This window comes from Aythya ferina, assembly GCF_964211825.1.
Source record: "Aythya ferina genome assembly, chromosome: 3".
In the NCBI taxonomy this organism is placed as follows: Eukaryota; Metazoa; Chordata; class Aves; order Anseriformes; family Anatidae; genus Aythya; species Aythya ferina.
In genome coordinates, this window is record NC_140298.1 from 12,092,805 (window position 1) to 12,109,445 (window position 16,641).

General features: G+C 45.1%; 1 protein-coding gene across 1 annotated transcript; it reads right to left on the reverse strand.

The window, feature by feature from the left end:
• Positions 1–3,139: 3,139 nt before the first annotated feature.
• Positions 3,140–13,974, reverse strand: CHGB (chromogranin B). The gene is made up of 5 exons (XM_084516133.1): positions 13,861–13,974; positions 9,569–9,612; positions 8,435–8,528; positions 4,706–6,489; positions 3,140–3,545 (listed from the first exon to the last, which is right to left on the reverse strand). The coding sequence occupies exons 1-5, from the start codon at positions 13,907–13,909 to the stop codon at positions 3,462–3,464; spliced, it is 2,055 nt and encodes a 684-aa protein (XP_084372259.1). The 5' UTR covers positions 13,910–13,974; the 3' UTR covers positions 3,140–3,461.
• Between the last annotated feature and the right edge of the window lie 2,667 nt (positions 13,975–16,641).

Here is a 16,641-nt window from a genome sequence, read left to right on the forward strand (position 1 = left end):
CTCTTTAAATATTGAATGCTGTCCCACGTTTTTTAAATGTCATAATGCTTGCAGTAATGAAAAATACTAAGAAAGGAAGTGTCAAGCAACTCATGTAAAACATTTCAAATTACTAAAGCTTCAAACTGATTAAACATGGTCCCATATATGCCATGGGGAAGAGCAAATCTTGATCTAATAAGTCCCAGTAAGTTACAATGCCATCCTAAAAACTATTGAAAATAAAGAATGTAATGAAGAACATTTCTAAGAGAAAAGACAATGTACAGGAAGGAAGGTAAAGCTTGCATACCTATAGATAAGTCTCCACACAGCACAGCTCAGGAACATCGTAGTTGCTAGAGACTTGAGGCAGAACATTGAAAAGCTTTCATCTCCAGAGGTATAGAAAATAACAAACCACTACACTTTAAGGTTAGTCAACGCTGTGTAGATAAAGAACAGGTAAGGATTGTGGCTGATGTGTAGATAAAGAATAGATCGAGGCAGTGGCTATTAAACTAAAGAGGGCTTCCTGAAGGCAAACCACAGAGTTCTCCAGCAGCCATCCACTCAGCAAGGTAGAGAATGGAGTTTGGACAGTCTGCCAAGGCTGACCTCTGTTATTCTTAGGCTTATTTGCTGTACAAACAGCCATCAGTGAGGTGGCACGGTGTGTTGCTGCTGTGGTGCATGTACTCAGCTGTGGTTACATTCCCCTTAGCTCAACTAGGTGGTTGTTGTTTTTTAAATACACAAAAACCACCACAAACTTGCCTACAGCTTAAAAATGGGCCACTTCCACAAGAAAAATGCAGCTGTAGTCTCTGGAAATGAGGGTATTCTGTTTACCTGCCTGCATTTCTGGCTCCTGAAGTACTCACCAAAGCTTGAACTCTGCACAGTGATGATGATAAAGGAGATCCAGGTGTTGTTTACACCTCAGAGGACCCTCAGCCTTCCTCTAATAGTTGACAGTGTCTGGCCTCAAAAAAATAATAATAGTAATAAAATCACAACTGAAATTCTCAAGCCAAAGCTTCTGTAACACACTAAGGATGTTTGGCAGGGCAAGAACCTGGTTTGGTAAAGGTATTGCTGTGCAAGATTTGGGAGCTGTTTTTATCTCCATCTTTACTCACAGAACAAAACATACAACTGCTTTCTCCTAATGAATTTACTGAAAATGTAAGCAAATGAAAAGAAGTAGCTACCAAGCTTTCCATCGCTGTGCTTTACTAGAACTACACAACCAGATTCACCAGATTCAATTCAGATTTCCAAAGGGTCCATGCGCCAGGAGCCAGAAGACATTATTTTCAGAAGCCAAAACCACTTAGTTCGGCTTCATTTGATTTGGAACAAAATTACGCACCTTATATACCACTACTTGTTTAAAGCTGTACCATTGAGCTTCAAAGCCAACAGCGTACAGTATTCCTTTCAAAAATGCAAATTAATGTAAATGGTATTGGAGTCCTGCTTAAAAAAAATGATCTAGTGTCACTCATCAAAGAGTCCTGAGGAGGCAATGCAAATGTGGAGCTAAAAACGGAACAGGCGCAAGCAGCCAGAAGAGCTACTTGGCTCTCGGTGCTTGTGGTGTCAGCCCCACAGAGGAACGGGAGCAGAACAGAGAAAGACGACGGCTAAAAGGGCTGGCACAAAGCTCTTGGAATCCATTGAACAATACCTGGGCTTAACACAGCCTCTTTCAGGGCATAGGTTTTTAAGCAAAACATTGCTGATTCATGAATGCGTATTTCCATAAGATGAGCCTTTAAAAAAAATAATCGTTGTTAGGATTACATACTTGAACAATTTTAGAAAGCTTTCCATGCTACAACTAAAGCTATTTGCTTCTGGTTATTCAGATACTCCCAGACATGCCTTCTCTTGCACCACCTCAAAAAAAACCTACCATGTTGGAATAATTATTGTATGGTATTATAAATTTTTCAAGCGAATCTCGGACTTTGAAAACAAGCAAGTATTCCTGCAGCTGGGGCACGTTCTAACCTTCCTTACTGTTGCTAGAAAAGCCCAATGAAATCACAGTCCTACTGAAGTCAAAATTCTGTCCACTTCTGTGAGCCAGGGTTTGGTCTTTGTATACTTCAACCAAACACAATGAAACACTGGAGTGCTCTCACCAAAATCCCTAGGCATTATACATGCTCTGACAGCTCATGGATCAGCATCTCACTGAATATTTTCACTTCATACTGCCTTACAGTTAAATTGAGAGTATATTTGTGTTTTAATGAACAGGTGGATTAAATGTGTTAAGCTGGGATGAGAGATGCCGCACATTTACCGATAATGTGGCTCAGCTGAATTCTTGGTATAGCACCTCCTGTGTTGGTGCTACACAAGCAGCTGATACAAAGACACTGTCACAGCAGAAAGACTGCAGAAAAAAAAAAAAAAAAAAAAAAAAAAAAAAAAAAAAAAACCACATTTGGAGAAGTTGAATTAAATTGAACCCCAGATATTTGGAGTAATTGAAACTAATTATGGGATTGTTTCTTTTTACTGCTTCATAATGTCACAAGATTACCAACTGGTTCCTTCCACAGGCCGCTTATTATTCTCCATAAGGCATCGTACTGTTTATTACACAGAACCCATCCTGCCCTCAGCTCACTAGCTGCTGAGAAACTTCCTTTTTGCAAAATTAGCACTGCTCTAATGTAGCACAGAGGCTCGGCAACACTGTCACCACTACCTGCTTGTCTGTACTAGACAAAAAGAATGGCAGCAAAGCACGTTTACTGGGTGATTAAATTTATGGAACTACTTAGTCTGAATGAATGGCAAAAAACAGTTGACTACATAATGCAAGGATTCCAGAGCACCATGTACTTTCCAAATTAACAATCAGCTATTTGGTGTTGCAACCTCCCTGCTTCTTTAATGATTAATTTCCAGAACTAAGTAATTCACAGCACATTTCTGAGCTACTAAAGCAAATTAACCATTAATATCTTTCTTACCTTTTATGCTCCTCCTAAGTGGCAGGTAAAAGGCATAGACAGGCTCCTTGCAACTTTAAAAAAAATAATGGTGAACGAGTCAACATATTGTGCACAAACCACTCATCTGATACAGCTTACTTTGAAATAACCCAATCATTCAAATAAGCAAGGAGGAAGTTTGCTCCAAGATCAATGTTTTTTATTATTTCAAACTCAGACATATATTTCTGAAGAACACTAACACAATTATTTTCACAAGCATATTAAAAATATCTGCCTCGCATGAAAGGTTATAATATTAAAATTCATGCTATTCAGATTTCAATAGCATAATAGCAAATTAAAGACATTTTCAGCTGTATAAATCACTACACTATAGTGGACAGTAAATAGTATTTCCTGTTTTTAGGGCAAACAACAATCCAGTGGCCGTGAATTTACCACAAAATACAGGTATTGTGAGTGAAGCTACACCTAGCTTTGAAACACCAAAGCAGATCATCTTCAGCCTCTTCTGTTGTCATTCAACGTCTCCGCTATTTTCTGCATCTCCAAATCCATAGCGGCCAGGTTTTCCAGTTCTTTTTCCTGTGAAAACATAAAGGGCATTTTACACTTCAATTAATTCAGGGACATCTGCTACTTTTTGGTCCCTGGGCAGCTTCTGGGGTGGGGAAGTGAACAGCAGTGAAACGCATACTTCAGAGATTTGTGCAACATCCTGCTTTTATCAGAATTAGCATTAGAGAAAGGATCAAAATACTCATTCTGAGAGCTGGACAGCTTGATCTTTTTAGCTATAGAACAGCATTAGCTCGTAGTGACTTCCTGCTGTCTCACAGTTGCTGCTCCTAGCAGCATGAATTCATTTCTGCCCAGGTGAAGGTCCCTTAGGAGACCACAACCTTTTGCTCACAGCACTTCTGGCTCATGACGCACAGCAAGCGCAGCGTGCAGTCAAAGGAACTCTTCCAGGCTGCCAGATGCTAAGGGAAAAAGTTACGCGGTCAATGCTTGTTTATTATGCTAACTCACGAATGCTGTTACACCTCTAGATAAATTCCAATCAAACCTCCACCGCTCCCGGTCCAGCTTAGCTTTGTGCAGCAGAAACAGTAAGATATAAGACAATCACCTAGCTGATGGGTGCAGACTCAGTTTTCTTGAACACTGAAGCAGAACAGGGGGTCCAACAAGAAAAGGCTCCTCGTACAGAGGAACTGCATGCAAGAATCAAGCATGTGAGTGCTAGCCTGGTTCTGCTCTAAAATTAGGGCATCGAGTTACTGGGTAGCTGAATCTCTTCCAATGCACAACTTACTTTCCACCTGCATGATTTAACAACCCATCAGACCAGCTGGTGCTTGCTAATTATTACCTCTCTGCTCCCGCTGGAATGAGCATCTTTGGTTTATTAATCTGTAACACCCTAGAGGGAGAGGTAAAGCCCAGAGAGGAAGAATTTCCTCCATCTCCCTGTCCTGCAGCAGGATGCACCTCCTCTTCAGTTTATAAACCATGCCCTGGGGTAGGCTCCACTAAATTCATTCAAAGACAGCAAAATTTTTAAATCATTGTAGATCTGTCTTTTAACATGATTTAATTGTCGGGTTTTTTGTTTGTTGTTTTTTTTTGTTTGTTTGTTTCTTTTTCAGTCACAGTTTACCAGCTGTCTCAGGAATAGATTCAGAAATGTGCACATAAAATTTATTTCCCCTGGCTCTTCAGAGGAACACCTGTACACATACCTCCTCTTCTGTCAGAGGCCTCTGGCTCAGAGCTCCTTTGTCATTCCTGACTGTGTGACGTTTTTTCATGTCTTCGCCAGAGCTGTACAACTCTGGGAACTCAGCTGATTTCTTCCTGTAGTTCAGGAGCTGTGCAAGTTGATCCATCTTGTTGTATTGCCTTTTCGTATCGTATCTGTTCATTTTGCCAAGGTTCCTCTGCTCGGAGCGTCCGTGGTTCAGAGAGCTTAGAACCTGCCTTTTGTCCCACCAGTCATAGTCAGTGTAATCAGGGAAAAGGTTCTTCTTGTTCAGGGCAGGCCTGCTCTCCTCTTTGCTCTCCAGCAGCCGCTCTCCTGCGCTGTTCCTTTTCTCAAAGTGCTGGCTCTTCCACCACAGCAGTGGGTATAAGGAGCTGTAGGATGCTGCGGTTCTCTTGTTCTCTGCAGGGAGACGGCTTCTGTACTCTTCCCCCTCGCTGTATCTTCCTTCCTCCATATTTTCCTCTTCATTTTCCAGCTGATCACTGCTGTAATGCCTCTTTTCTACTTCCTCCTCCTCTTCCTCCTCCTCACTGTTGCCAGGGTAGCGCTGCTGCTCTCCGCTGTCCTCAGTGCTGTAGTGTGTTCTGGCCTGCCCTCTGCGCTCCTGAGCGTACGCCTTCTGGAGCTCTTCATCTTCGTTGTCCCACAAGTGGTACCTTCCTCCAGCACGATGCTGCCTCTCCTTGCTGCCACCGCTGTGATACCTGTCTGGCTCTTCCTCACTGTCGCCTCCACGATACGTCCTGCCCTCAGAATGGTGTCTCCTTGCCTCATGCGATCCGTCATGGTGCCTCTTCTCCTCGCGCCATTTCTCCTCGCTTTCTTCGCCGTGGTGACGCCTCTTACTTTCTTCTTCGCTGCTCTCTTCACTCTGCTGCCACCTCTCTCTGTACTCTGCGCTTCCCTGGCCTGCATGCCTCTTCTCCTCTACCTCTTCAGACCCGTGCCTCCCACGGTAACCACTCTTCTCCTCATGCTGCTGCTCAGATTCTTCACGGTGGTGTTTCTGATGGTGGTTCCTTTTGTCCCAGAGAGGGGCCTCCTCTGCATTCGATTCCTCAGCTAGTTCCTCTTTCTCACCACCGTGGCCTCTCTTCTCTTCGGAGGAGTCATCCATTCCGTGCTTCCCGTGGGAATGTTTTGGTTTGTAAGGTTGCTTTTCCTCCTCTGCTTCTTCACTCTCATCGGATTCTTCACGCTCTTGCTGACGGGAGAAATCACGTACCTTAGACTCATGGTGATATTTTTCACTTCTTTCTTCCTCTGCCTCTCCCTCTTCACCTTCGTGAATTCTTTTGTAAGGGCTCTGCATTCCCTCCTCTGAATGCAAGTGGCCCATGGGGCGCTGGTCATTCCCCTCGGGGAACTCCTCTGTGCCCATGCCTGCAGAGTTGGCCTTCTTGTTGACAACAGCACGGTCTACCTCTCCGTCATGATGCTTGCTCTCTTTGCTTTCTTCTTCACTGTGGTAGCTGTTCTCCTCCTCTCTTCTGATTTCCTGATAGTGTTTCTTTTCTTCTGTATGAAGTCTTTCTTCATTAACAGGTATGTGGTGTCCCTCCTCCTCTTCCTTGCTCTTACCTTCCTCAGGAAGGATTTTCCCTTCATCACTTCCTTTCATGTGCTTTCTAGAGTCATCTTCTACCTGACTTTGTTCCTTCTCCACACTCCCAGCAAGATGTTTTTCCATCTCTTCTGGGTCTTTCAAATGCCTTGCTTCAAGTTGTTTGTCTTCACTTCTCTCTCTGTCAATTTTACCACCTACAAACACAAAAGCAGCCTAATGAATTAATCTCACTCTCCATTGATGTGATGTCATCTTAAATATATAACTGGCTTCCAGAACTGATACAGACACAACTAATTTTTTCACTTCTGCTTTCCGAATTCGTTATTTTCATTAATTTTGTATGATTGCCTGGAAAAGCATTAAGTATCATTTAATTAGGTATTTTCTAAATTCCATTAAAGTGTCCAGAATCATCTTTCCTCTTTGGCTTTTTTTGTTTAGTCGTGATAGCATTTTTAGCACTGATTAAATTAACTTTTATTCCCATTAAAACTCAATGGGATCTGGAATTGTGTTAAGTTTTTTGAATGTCTGCCCTTAGCCACAATACAAGTTCACTGACAGAAAGGACAGCCATCTATTTCAAGCTACTCAGGAATATTTGAGGAGAATTGTAAAATTATGCTTTTAGCAAATATAAAACTTTCTAAGTTGATTGCACAAAAATGAAAGAAACCTGTTACTTTGCAATAGTTACATTTAATCAAATCATGTAGCTTCCACTATTTTCAAAATCCTAAATGAAAGGCTGACTGACCACATCGGTAACGGTACATTTCTGTGAAGGTATTTCTGCTTCACTTGTGCCTGACTAACAGCAGAAATAGGTCACAAATCCTAGAATTTTTCAAACAGCTTCACAGATTTAAAAATAGCTTGCTCTTTCTGAAAAGCTTCTTGTTATCTGATATTCTTGGAGAAGAGCTGCCTAATGGCTAAAATATGATTCTTACTCTCTCCAGCCAGCAAGTGGATTTTTGTTTACCAGATGATGACAAATAGACAGGTTGATCTGAAACTAACACCATCATGAACAAAGCTTGATGCCCGATGGCATTTAGCATCAACTAGGAATTTTGGGCTTAGATGCCAACAGATGTATTCCTAAAGCTTGAAAACCACCTCCTTCTGATGACTGCGTAAGGGCCACACGTTATTTCCTCTATAAACAAGCAGCAGACAGATGGGTTTCATTATTGCTTCTTGCTGGCAGGTAAGCTGAAGAGCCTTTTTATTGTTCTGTAATCAAATAAATATATACCGGGCAGAAAAGAAATATGTGCATTTTGCCATTTGGCACCATGTCAGACTTAACCGCACTTCACTACAGACTGAAATCAAGCATGCAAACAGCCTTGTACCTCAACGTCAAGGCAGCTGTAGGCATGAGCTCATCAGAAATGAGGACTCCCAGAGGGAGTTTTCAGCACGCGTTTCCAGACCTCTGGAATCAGCACAACAAACTTGTTTCTGGGCTGCTTACAGCCTGAGTAAGAGACCCTCTCCTGAGCTGGGCACAGATTCTGCTGCCACTGGATGCAGGAGCCTTGCTGATGTAAGAGGAGGTGAGCTGAAGCCTGTTTGGACATGCTGGGAGGCATTCAGCACCTGCTCCAAACCTGGCCGTGTTTGTTGACCTCCCAGGTTAGATGGGAGCTTGTCTGCATCTCTCAGACTCTGCAGGTGGCTGAAGCGGAGAGCCACATGCGTTAGCCAAAAATCCCTGAATTGCTGGCAGTTTTAAGGTAAGACTGCTTGCTCTTTGAACCAGACAGACTACACTGAAGAAAATAGGAGTTTTGACACTGAAACTAGGAGGTACTAGACTGACATGGGCTGAAGTAACAGTTTACGAGCTCCAACCCAAAAGAGAATCCATCTGAAAGTTGATTTTCTCAAAGTTACCAACAAAAGGGCCTAATGCTGAAACCTGTACTTTTTGAGAATATTTCTAACTCGTTCATGTCACTCCAGGCTAGTCTTAGAAATAAAAATGAATCACTCAATGGCCGTTGCAGGATCCGCTTTAAGACTCAGGGAGGGAAAATAACAAATCTATCCTGAAAATGGGAATATATGTTTATAAAATTAAGAGTTGTATCTACCAAATGGCTTTCACAATAAGGTTGTACTTACTCTTTTTGAGGATTTCTTTACATTCAGGATTGATTGGTGGTGCATTTAGCTTAGAGAGAGCGTTGGACAGAACTTCCACTATGCACCGTGTTACCTAGAAGAAACAAAATTGGAAAAAAAAAATCTCATGGTGAAAATGGAAATCCTGCTTCTGGCCCAGTCAATGAGTAAGCCACTTTAGGTTTAGAGTTCATGGCTAGCAGTTACGGGTTCTGGGCAACCCCCAGCTCTAGCAGAACTGTGCATTTGGGTAAGAGGTGCTCAGCTCCTCACTCCCATAGCAGTAAGAGAACAGTCATTGACTCATTTTGTTCTCCTCTTTTGTTTGCACAGGTAACGGGCTCCTTTCGTATGTTTTTAAATATTAAACATCCTATTCAGTACAAAGGAGAATCAAACAACATGTGGCAACCCAAAAAAAATAACCACCACCACAATACACCCAAAATATGAGGAACATCCTGTACCACCTGCCCAACCGAGGATCAAGCAAAGGTATTGCTTGGTCTGTGAATAAACCAAAAAATGCCTCTATAAGTAAGTGACTTGCTCCACAAAGTACTTCAGGAGCTTACTCCAGGAATTTCAAGTATTCTTTCACGTGTATGTGCTTTAAACCACTGCTTCTTTTAGTATTTGGCGTTCAACCAGAAGCAGAGGACGTCATTTTAGGGAAGTGGTACGACCACCTCTAATCCTAACCGCTCACCAAAAGAGCTCACCTACACAAGTAGAAGTACTGCACTGGAAAAAAAAAAAAAATCACATATCTAGCAACTGCAGATATTCCCCACTAGTTCAATTTTCCTCAAATTTGCCTCCTCACTTTCTACAGTCTGATTATATGTACTATCGTGTAGTATTTCAGATCATTTTTCAGGCAGCTGCAAAACTCAGAGTTTCTGACACAAGAAGCCAGCTTCCATTTTCATCAAATGCACTGATGTGCATGTAGTTGTCTTCTGACAGCTACGGGGACTCTGTGTTCCACATCACTGATGATCTCTTAGGAGTTTACCCTTAGGAAAATAAAAAAGTGTTATCTTGGGAGTTTAAAAACACAACAGGAGCCAGAACACTGGAGAGCATGTGACTGATATTGTCTGAGATTTGCTTTGACGTATAGCTACTCACCATTTCCTCCATATGGTCTTTTTCCACTGGAACTGCGCTGACACCTGGAAGAAAAATAAATTATTGCAGACTCATTAATCCTAGCAGCCCCATAAACATCACTGACAAGACCTCAGTCAAATTTGTCTGATGAGGCTGCTTGAGTTTGGGGTTGGTAGGATAAGAAAACCAGGTGCATTTTGCATTATATCTTTTCCTCCTCAGAATGGAAAAGCACTGAAAAGCTTCAACCCAGCTCAAGAGACATGTTGACATTTCCAGCACAAAAATAATACACACCAAAAAAAGAACAGAAAGCAACACTCAAATTCTAAGAATGGAACTTGACAGCAATCTGGGTCTTGTAGGTACATGTAGATGTACCTGTTTGGCAGTGAAAGAAGAAGAAACAAACAAGGTCTGTTTTCACTCCGAGAACTCTTTCACCTTCCACAAGAGGCTCAAGTGCCCCATGACCACCTCCCCAGCAGGAGACCACTTCAAATGTGAAAACCAACTACTGTCCTGACCCCACAGAGAAATCCTGTCCCACCTGGAGAGGAGGGAGCTGCTGGAGGGAGGACAGAGCCAGAAGGGATAGGGATTTTCCATTCTCAAAGAGGTCTAATATCAGCCCAAGAAATGAGCAAAAAGTCAAATCGCAGTGGAAAAAACAATTCTAGAAGAAAGTGGTACAACTTCTCTCTATTGTGAGGATACCTCATCGCACCAGCTCTACTGCTGGTTCAAGGTCTTTGCTTTTGGAAAGAAGCTGCTGCACATGAAACCTTCATGATGCTTAATTTTTGCATCACTGCTGCATTGTGTCCCCAGCTGGTTAATGAACTCAGCTGCTGAGCATTAATACACCTCCTCAACTCTCACCCACCCCAAAATTTGCAGAAGTGAAGTCTGCCAGTCACACAGGAACACATCAAAGCAAGGGTTATTGTACCACTGCTTCACAGCCTTACTACTCTGAACAGAGTCACCATGCATAAATGTAGAGTTTGTGGGCAGTTCTGAAGTTCCTACAGAGGTCAGGATAGTCTTAAATTCAAAGGTCACCTTCTCTACAATACAGCGTGGGATCTTCTGTAGCAAATGAACACAAAGATTATGGAGACCATGGAAGCCAATTTGCCTTACAGCATCAGGAAAACTGACACTGTCCCTTGGAAGTTTCCTGCAAAGCAGTGGAGTGCATAACCTTAGACTACGGAAAGCAACAAAACCTCTCTTCTTTTCCATCCGCAGAGGAAGCAGACATCTCCTTGAGCACTGGCTCCATGTGTAGTATCTGAACACTAATAACTCTCTTGATATTCCCACTGCCTTCTATTTTTGCTCCCTCAAACACAAACGTAGGAGTGTGCTCCTCCAGCGCTCTACTCTCTTCTGTGTAGACAAGTGCAGAGCAGGGAACCCGCAGCAGGGCAGCACAGAAAGGATTCCCCTAAAATAGCACTAGGTGCCTACCAAGCCGCCTCCCCAGAACGCCTGGTGGTGCATGAGGGAGATGGTGCTATGCAGAGCCAACACTCTCCCACCATTAGCAGCAATCAGTGCTGAACGCGACAGGCTTTGGGTTACTTTATTTACTAACCTAGTTATGCAAATAACTACCACGCTACGCAGTGCTGACGCCGTTGCAGTCCAACCTGCCTGCAACTGAGCACGAAGAGTAAGGATGTACGCGCGTGCGGGGGCAGGAGACTGGCAGCAAAGCCCCTTCTACTAAAACAAAAAAGAAAAAGGTGTCATACACTAAGAAGACATTCTCCCAATCCCGTAAGGGCTAGAAACGCTGCTCTTATGGCAAGCAGAGGGGATGACCTGCTGTACTACCTCTCCCTGACACAGCTCCTCCTGTCATCCAGCCCATGAGACATCAGGACAGGCACAAGGACAAACACCTGACTGTGTCCTTTGGAGCAGTCGTGCATCCAGCGAGGTGCATCCAGTTGGCATGGCAAAGCTGAACACACAACCTTCTGAGAGTCTTTCACTATTCGAGATGCCACTTTCAGGTTGCCTCTCCAGTGCTGCATCAGTGGTGTGGGAGTACAAAGCCAGGCTGTGCTGACTGCCTTCGCCCTCTCATTCCAAAGCTCTCGTCTCTCCAAGAGAGAGACAGACAGATTTACACGTAGATTTAACAAGCACTTGCTTAGTGGTCGTTAATGATGAGAGCTGATATGCACAGACAAAGAGGAAGCATCTGGCTATCGTAACGTCAGAAGAAACAGACAATATTGGACGTATGTCAACTTAGCCTGCCGGAGGAACAAATTGAGTATCCAATCTATCCCAGAGCCTGGAATAACGCACTGAGGCGGTTGCTGTGCCAGAGCTGAGATGGGAAGCCCGTGGCGAGCCAGCATCCTCACCTTACGCCTGCGCCAGCTGGCAAGAGCTCCCTCAGAGCCTCCTGCCAGCTGCTGCTGGCCGGCCAGCACCTCTTGGTGTCCTGCAGCTCTGCCATCCCCTCCATGTGCTCAGGGTGATCTGCAGGGCAAAGCCATCACCCCAACACGGCCGGCGGCAGAGCACCCACCCACAGAGCTGGTGGGCAAGCAGGGATGCAGCAGACGGTACCACTGCAGGGTTTCACAGCAGAAATAGTCAGGGCATATGCCCAGAAGGAAAACCTTGCCCTGTCCGTACTGAAGAACCAGACCACAGACCCACAAAGGAAAAGACAACTCTGGGTGTGCTATTCCCTCGGGACCCAAATCTGCCCAGGCGGTTCAAGTCAGCCCATTTCATTTTATTCACTACAGAGAATAAGAAACGAAGACTTTGTACAACTTTAAAATAGCAACACAGGACAAATTAATGTGGCTTTTGCTTGCATCTCCAAGACTGGGACAGACCTTTTGGTGGTCCCTGTTTAGATCCTCCAGTTAAAAATTTTTCATTAATGCCAATGACCCAGTGTAGTGTCCCTGGTCCTCCAAATTTCAGCTAAAACCTTTCCTAGGGAAAATCATAAACTCTGGCATATTGATTTGAAGAAGGAGCACCAGAAAGTTCCCCAAGTTATCATTTCACTGATTCCCAGCTCCAAACTCCTTAGTTCATTGATCCTGGATGACATTTGACTGGGCAAGACAGCCAAAAGGGACGTAAAGAAGTATCTCTCCACCCTAATGCCATAAAACATGAAAAAATATTTGGTAAGAAGTTCCCACTGGGACTGTGGATTAAGTCTGGCAAGCTTCTGTGATCTGGGATCTCTTGCCATCTCCCACTCTCCCCCGAGATTATTTATTACTATAAAGACCCTTGAGGGTCTGCTGTGACTTGGACGTGTTTTTGCACAAGTCCCAACAGGCTTTCCACCCTAAGACTTCCAATACACATACAGCTGAACTATTTGATGCAAAATTACGCCGACTTTCAACAAATGATGAATTATGCATAGAAGGCTATAAAGCCAAGAGATTGCCTCATCCTACTGCCTCCAATTTTAATTTCTCAGTTTAGTTTTAATACTTCTGCTGTACACCAACATCAAAATTGCTAAAGCTGGAGACCTGCTCCTTTAAAATCCTCTCCCAGTACAGCACCTAGCCGGGAGAAACCTAGCGATACCGCGTGAATAAAAGTCTGTGGAAGGAAACAGCCTGGGTGTACCGGGGGAGAACAAAAAACAAACGGAGACCAGTCGTGTCCTCAAAGCGTGAGAAGGAAAAGGTTCATTTCTCCACAGTAGTGGCTACGAGGGCTCTGTGGGGGATCCCTGACGGTGCTGAGGGGAATGGGGACAGGTGAACGCTCCGTGACGGGGAGCACCCTGCGTGCTTTCCCCTCTTCGGTGCTACCACCCAAGCCTTCCTCACACCCAAAGGGGAAAGTTTCCTCTTTGGGGACCCGTGACATTTGCTGTTTCACCTCACTAGCCCCCTGCCTCAGGGGTGCTGGCCCAAGGGGTGCCCCCTGAGCCACGGCCAGCCCGCCGTGACGCAAGATGGACGTCACACCGCCACGGATGGCGTCACCCCAGAAGGGAGGAAGGGGAGCGGGGGTGGAATGGCCAAGAAAGCACCGTTATTCTCCCCAGAATAACGCCGGAATAAAAATAATAATAAAAATAATAAAAAATTAATAAAATATATTTTAAAACATTTTTAAAAAATAAAGAAAAATTGGCATAAAAATTAACGAGCCACCCGACCGGCGGCGGGGCTCTCGACCCGCCTCGCCCTCGCCTCACGGCGGGTCCCTGAGGGCGCCCAACGGCCCCAACCGCCGCCCTCCCCTCAGGCGCCGGCCGCGCCCGCGCTCCCCCCCGCCTCATCCCCGCTCACCTGCCAGGGCGGCGGCCCCCAGGAGGCCGAGCAGCGCCAGCGGCCCCATGGCTCCGCTCCCCTCCGCTCCGCTCCCCTCGGCTGGGCTTGGAGCGGCGGCTCCGCCGCTATTTAAAGGGGGGAGCGGGGGCGGAGGAGACGGGCGGGGGGCCCCGCCGGGAGCCTGCGTCACTGCGAGCCCCCGGGGCCGGCGGGGGAGGCGCCGCCGTTGCTGCCATCGCTGCTGCCCGTTGTCCTCTTCCCCACACAGGGGCTGAGGGAGCCCCACAGGCAGCCCTCGGGGCCCCCAGTCCGGGGAAAAGAGCAATCTTCCTTGCCTCCCTGCTCAGAGGATGCAGCATCATCCCTAAGGCTTTCTCCTGTACTACTAGGATGCTGAACCTACAAGGCAGCAGGGTAGCGAGGAGGTGCAGTCATCTCCCCCCCCAACACCACCCATGTCCATAATTCAGCCCTGATCGAAGCCTTTTCGGGTGCTGCGGCATCCTTTTTGTCCCTCCAAGTCGCTGCTCAGCGAGCCCGGAGCCGGAGAATTACTGGAAAGTGATCCCCGTGCTCCTGTCGTCTGAACTTGGCAGTGCTCCTCAAGAGTTTTTGCTGGGGAAATCACTGCTCCTAGCATCCATCTCCCTCACGCTGCTTCTGGTGGTGCTCCGGGGACCACGATCAAACCTAGCAAAATGAAGTTTTACGTTGTTTTCTCGAACAGCCCCAAAGTGTCCCGATCAGTCCTCGATGGGCTGGGGGGTGTAAATGACAAGCTGTGAGGAGTTCTCCGCAGAGCAAGTCTCAACACTCCCCGCTGCTCCTTGAGAGCCAGACAAAGGCATTATAAGACCAGGATTTGTTTTGTTTTTCCTTCCGTTAACTCTTAGAGGGCCACCTCCGATTTATTTGTACTCTTTATTGCTCTTTTTTGCTTGTACTCAGTGTTAAGCAGGTGGCCCTCTAATTGCCAGCAATCATGGAAGACAAAGAATCTACACATGAAAATGGCAGGTCCCTCTATAAATGATTTATTATCTCGTATATTAGCAATGCCAGGCTGCTATAAGTGTATCTTTCAAGGACACAGAGCACCAGTGAACTCGTATGCAGCTTCATCTGTGCATAAAGGAAGCCAAGAAATGGCTGCATTTTAAGCTTGTTTCAAAAGACAGCCTTCAGCTCTGGGAGGTAGTGCCAGATACCTCCTTCACCTTGCATTCCCATCACAATTTCTGCAAAATAACAAAAGCTGGCCACCTTGAAAAGCAAAACAACGCTGTCATGCCTTCCATTCTTCCTCATCCTCACCCTGTTTCGTGCTGTTCCTGTACAACCATCAGATGACCCATATCAACAGGCAGATACTTCTTTGGACATCACCAGCCTTGACTAGGAAGCTGTGAGCTCAATTCAGAGGACTGTGAAGAGTTTCACCAGCTCCAAGGCTCCCATCATGTCCCCACTTCCCTGAGGATTCACCTCAACCTCCTCATCTGCTCATGACAAAGAATTTCAGGTGAAATATTTGCCATTTAAGCATTCTCCGCTTCCCCAGGCACATAAATAGTACTTATCGTGGACATGACGATCAAAACGGGCAAGCAATACACAGACACTGAATAAAAATAGCCAGCTATTTTAGTACCTACAAGGTATTCACAATAAGTACCTGTTTCACGCAAGTCCTGTTGATAGTACAACAACCACTACAGAAACCTTCTTGCTGCAAAAGAGGCGTTTGAGATTAAAAAATCCTGCACCCCTGGCTCACGTGGCTTCTAATCCATCCCTGGTGCTGCAGCCGCAATCACTGGAGCTTCACGGCTGTTTTCTCTATGCTGGTAGGTTTATTTATATTTGGACTCGCAGGATTTCTCTGAAACACTCCCTCACCTCAGCACTGCGTGGGCTGATCCTGAAGAAGTAACAAGTCCTATATTTGCGGTTGACAAGAAAAGATGTTAAAGCACTGCTGGGTCATGTTCTGCCATCAGTTACCCCAGGATCTACAGGGGGCAAATGTCAGTGCCTTCAGATTTGATTGGAGTTGAGGTTACAGGGAGATCACAGAAGATGATTGCAACAGGAGCACAGAGACTATAGGACAGAGTCCATCTAATTCCATCTCCTGTGCCCAGGGGTAGGATTTCAAAACACCATCCCACGAACATTTCTGCTACTGCTGGACAATCACTGAGAATCCAAGCACCTTGCCCACAGTTAATTAACTCAGCTCATATTTTCAAAATAAGGTCACCTCACGTGGACTTTTACAGTCAGGTATCGGCTGGCATAAGCTTCCCCTCAGATCAGAGAAGAAAAGTGACTACATTAAGTCAGGATTACAGCCAGCGTATTTCACTCGATCGGTTGTGAATGGCACACCCCAACCTCCCTTCTCAGATGTGTCAGAACTTTCACTGCAATGATATACGTGCCTCATAACGTTGTGACAATCCATCGCTCCATGAATAAACAGTATTTATCCTGCTGGATTCTCTCAAATACAAATGCTTTAAAAATACATATTTTGGCTCATCCTAGAAGCTAGAACTTCATAAGATGACAAGCGAATTTCCATGTCTGAGCTTCTTCTAAACGTAGAGACTGCTTGGGGAATATGGGGATTGTTCTCCTCTAATTAGATGTGCTAGTGGGATTATCTTCATTCTCGGATGCCAATTAGTTTTCATGGAATGAAAATCCTGCAACCCGTTTCATGAACAAACTCATCTCTTTCATTCAGAGCGTACTAAGGGGATGGATCTGGTAAACAACACCAATCAAATCTGA